This window comes from Aplidium turbinatum, chromosome 6 (assembly GCF_918807975.1).
Source record: "Aplidium turbinatum chromosome 6, kaAplTurb1.1, whole genome shotgun sequence".
NCBI lineage: Eukaryota > Metazoa > Chordata > Ascidiacea > Aplousobranchia > Polyclinidae > Aplidium > Aplidium turbinatum.
The window spans coordinates 3,123,388-3,127,990 of NC_137477.1; the positions used below are offsets into that span (position 1 = coordinate 3,123,388).

At 42.3% G+C, this 4,603-nt stretch overlaps 1 protein-coding gene across 1 annotated transcript; it reads left to right on the forward strand.

Annotated features, from left to right (window-relative positions):
• The first annotated feature begins 891 nt into the window (after nucleotides 1-891).
• Nucleotides 892-2,707, forward strand: LOC145772269 (uncharacterized). The gene is made up of 2 exons (XM_082584133.1): nucleotides 892-1,763; nucleotides 2,584-2,707. Exons 1-2 carry the CDS (start codon nucleotides 1,001-1,003, stop codon nucleotides 2,631-2,633), a joined length of 813 nt encoding a protein of 270 aa, XP_082440259.1. The 5' UTR covers nucleotides 892-1,000; the 3' UTR covers nucleotides 2,634-2,707.
• The last annotated feature ends 1,896 nt before the right edge of the window (nucleotides 2,708-4,603 follow it).

The following is a 4,603-nucleotide window of genomic DNA, read 5'->3' on the forward strand; positions in this document are numbered from 1 at the left end:
AAATTAAGTGATGGATTTTTTGTCAGCTGGTTGGTTTAGGGGTTAGGGTTAGGGCTAGAAAGTAATCATTTCATTGACGCGTGTTCGATTCTCACCACTGCTATTGCTCTTTTTCTTCTGTAATTACCAAATAAAGTTCAAAACAAGCATTAACTCTCTGGATGAGTGCTAGAAGGGTCACAATTGGACGGTAGCCTCTTATAACACGTTCTGATTGGTTGGCGGTTGCATATTGTAGTCAATTTCAATGGCAGAATTTCGACTTGTTAAAGTGGCTACCCCAATATCATCCCATCTTACCATTCTAAGACAGCCAAGCTACGTCATTGTCACATGACTTTCATTTGGTTTGTTTGCTTTTATGACGTCCGGGCCTTGGAGCTATTTTAATTTTTGCGCCAGCCAAAGCGTCATCAAAAAGCAGTCATGTGACAATGAGGTACCGGTAGTTTCCCTATCTTAGAAAGAGTTTCCAGTTAACAGAGCGAAAAATTTGGAAAGGTGAACAAATAAAAATAATAAAAAATCACAACGTTTGCTACATTTCTTATCACGGGAAGAACGAGGGAAAAATTTGGTGGTGCTGCAGCGCCACAGCACCATTACACGAGCCGCCACTGCCTTTAATGACATGCTTGAAAATGGAGATTAGCTTTTTTGCTTTCCTGGGTACGACAGGAACATCAAGCAGAAATAAAAGTTTTTTGTCATGTGGACTTATCCTTGTGACTTGCACTTCGAACCGATAGATACTCTATATCCTGTTGAAAGTTAGTGAAGTTAATTCGTATTGAGCAGGGTCGTTAATGTAGTGTAATGCTAACAGTGTAGTCACTCGTGCGTGACGTCCTGGCGTAAACACGAGGTACAATTGTGCTGGCATTCGGAAAGACACCACGAGAGAGAACGTACTATATACAGATTACGCATAATACAACATGGTGACAGCGATGCAGTTTTGAACAATCGTTAAGTTAAAGTTCTAGTCAGTATAAGAAGCATGTCTATGTTTCAAGTGAACCCTCCAGCAGAATTCGATTTCTCAAATCCCAGCGGTTGGACCCTGTGGATAAGGCGATTTGAACGGTTTAGAAGTGCCTCAGGTTTAGCAGAGAAAGATGGCGAACTACAAGTCAACACGCTCATCTACTGCATGGGCAATAAAGCTGAAGAAATAGTGCCGTCATTTAAGCTTTCGCCAGAAAATTCTAAAGAATACTCAGTAGTTAAAACTAAATTCCAACAACATTTTCTTGTGAGACGCAATATTATATTTGAGCGTGCCCAGTTTAACACAAGAAACCAAGGCGAAACTGAGTCGGCAAGTTCTTTCATATCTTGCCTGTACAACATGGCGGAAGGCTTGCAGTTCGGCGAGCTTCACGATGAACTGTTGCGTGACCGCATCGTGGTAGGCATTCGAGACAAAGGATTATCAGAACGGCTGCAGATGGACACAGACCTCACACTGCAAAAGGCAATCGACCTTGTTCGGCAAAGCGAGACAGTAAAACAGCAACAAGGCATTCTTTGTAAAGAAACGACACAACAAAATAGCGGCGAACTTGAAGCCATCGCAAGAAAAGAGGAACAGCGGTTTACAAAGAAATGCATGACGTGTGGTCGATCGCCTCATTACAATGGAGAAACTTGTCCAGTAAAGACAGTCACTTGTTTCCAATGCAAAAAGATAGGACACTTTGCTCGACATTGTAGGAATCAGACAAACAAAAGCGTCAATGAAGCAAGTGAAACGACATCACGTAAGTCTGCCTGGTTTGTGAATGTTCTAATCAACAATTTTCCAGTTTCATTTAAAGTTGATACGGGTGCGGAAGTCACAATCATACCTGCTCATATCTGGGAGCACTTGGGTAAATTCAAGCTTTCCCAAACGGACAGACAATTGCAAGGCCCAGGTGGCAATCTTTTAAATGTGTTGGGAAAATTTAACTGTAGACTTACGTACAGACAAAATTACAGCTGTCAAAACGTTTATGTCGTCAAAAACGCTAATAATGCATTGTTAGGCTTTCCTGCTATAAATTGCCTACAGATCGTTAAATTCGTCAACTCGACTTCTAGTCCCGAAGCAGTGAAAACGCAAATTACAGCAAAATACCCCCAATTGTTTTGCAATCTTGGCAAGCTGTCAAGAGAATATTCGATAACGTTGTGTGATGACGCTGTTCCTTACCAAGTTCGTGCACCCAGACGTGTTGCATTGCCACTGTTCTCAAAAGTTAAAGTCGAACTATCCCGTATGCTGCAAGAAGGAGTGATAGAAGTTAAACGTCCCACTGACTGGTGTGCCGCAATGGTTGTAGTGCCCAAAAAAGACAACAGCGTAAGAATATGTGTGGATTACACAACGTTGAACAAAAGCGTCAAAAGAGAAAAACACCCATTGCCTTACGTTGACCAGGTTCTAGGCCAACTGAGTGGCGCTAAAATTTTCTCTAAACTAGATGCTAAATCTGGGTTTTGGCAAATACCTCTCTCGGAAAGCTCGAAAATCCTAACCACATTTATAACCCCATTTGGACGATACTGTTTTAATCGTCTACCATTTGGCATATGCAGCGCTCCAGAGTACTTCCAGCGAACTATGTCAGACATTCTTTCTGGGTTAGACGGCGTCGTGTGCGAAATGGACGACATTCTGGTGTTTGGAGCAAATCACGCTGAGCACGATCGACGATTAGCTGATGTTTTAGAAGTTTTGTCTTCAAGTGGACTGACACTAAACAATAAATGTGAATTTGCAAAAACGTCTATTAAGTTTGTTGGTCATATTATCGATAGCGACGGCATCCGTGCTGACCCTGACAAAGTAAGCGCTATCCTGAAAATGCAGAGCCCCAATAACATTTCTGAATTGCGACGATTTATGGGCATGGTAAATCAGCTAGGAAAATTTACAAATCAACTAGCAGAAAAGTCAAAACATCTACGTAAGCTGTTGAGTAAAAATACAGAATGGTCTTGGACCACGAAAGAAGAATCAGCTTTCAATGACATCAAAGCTATATGTAGTTCAACCGATGTACTAGCACTGTATGATCCGACGCTAGAGACAATAGTATCTGCTGACGCTTCCTCATTTGGCTTAGGAGCAGTTCTTCTTCAAAAACATGATTCTGATGTTTGGAAACCTGTTTCGTTCGCATCCAGAGCTATGAGTGATACGGAACAACGTTACGCGCAGATAGAAAAGGAAGCTTTAGCCATCACATGGGCGTGTGAGCGGTTTTCCAGTTATCTGATCGGTATGAAGTTTCTTGTTCAAACAGACCACAAGCCTTTGGTCCCTCTTCTAGGAAAAAAAGGTATCGACGAACTGCCCGCCCGCATTCAACGCTTTCGAATGCGTTTGATGAGATTCACTTATGATATTTGCCATATCCCAGGCAAAGAGTTAATTATTGCGACACCTTGTCCAGATCACCTGTAGACTCGCCCACGTCATCCGACGAAGAACTTCGCCTCCTTTCTGAAGCCTACGTTATGTCGATAATGGACGGACTCCCAGCTTCGGAGAAGAGACTTAATGAAATACGTGTAAGGTTAAAAGATGATCCGGTCTGCAGTCAGGTAATGCAGTATGCACAAGAGGGGTGGCCGCGTATGAATGCCTTATCGAGTGCTGTTAAATGCTTCCATTCAGTCAAAGACGAAATTACGGTCCAAGACGGTTTGTTACTGCGAGGAACTAGATTGATAATACCACCCTCCTTGCGTCTTGATATTTTAAACAAAGTTCATGAAGGACACTTTGGGATTGTCAAAAGCAGAGAAAGAGCGAGAGGGTCCGTTTGGTGGCCATTTATGAGTAAGCAAATAGAAGAAATGATTAAATCGTGCCCCACATGCCTAAAAAATTCCTCACCAACTATCGAACCCCTATTGTGCACAGAGAGACCCGAACGACCATGGCAAAAAGTTGCAATGGACATGTTTCACTGGAAAAACCAACAATATTTATTGATTGTCGACTACTTTTCTAGATGGATTGAAACGGTCTTGCTTGTGAGTACTACGGCAGTAAACGTTACCAACCACGTCAAGTCCATATTCTCTCGTTATGGTATCCCGGAGGTAATTGTTTCAGATAATGGTCCACAGTTTGCAAGCGCTGAATTTGCAGATTTCACAAACAAACTAAAAGTGAAGCATATAACCTCTAGTCCTAGATATCCTCAAAGCAATGGCGAAGCAGAGAGAGCCGTTCAAACAATCAAAAATTTGTTAAAGAAAAATAATGATCCTTACTACGCGATGCTTTCTTACCGCTGTACCCCCCTTAAGAAATGGTTACAGTCCTGCAGAACTCTTCATGGGAAGAAGACTCCAATCCAATCTCCCCCTACACCCAAAACAATTAGCTCCACAATGGCCTGACTTCGACTCGCTACGGAAGAAGGAGAAATATGATCAGGAAAAGCAAGCCCTCAATTACAACAGACGACATCGCACTAAAGAACAATCTGCTTTGGTTCCAGGAAGTAAAGTACTCATCAGAAACAATAATACAGTCACCCCTGGAATAGTAGAGAAACCTCATGACACTCCACGATCGTATGTAGTGGCGACTCCAGACGGG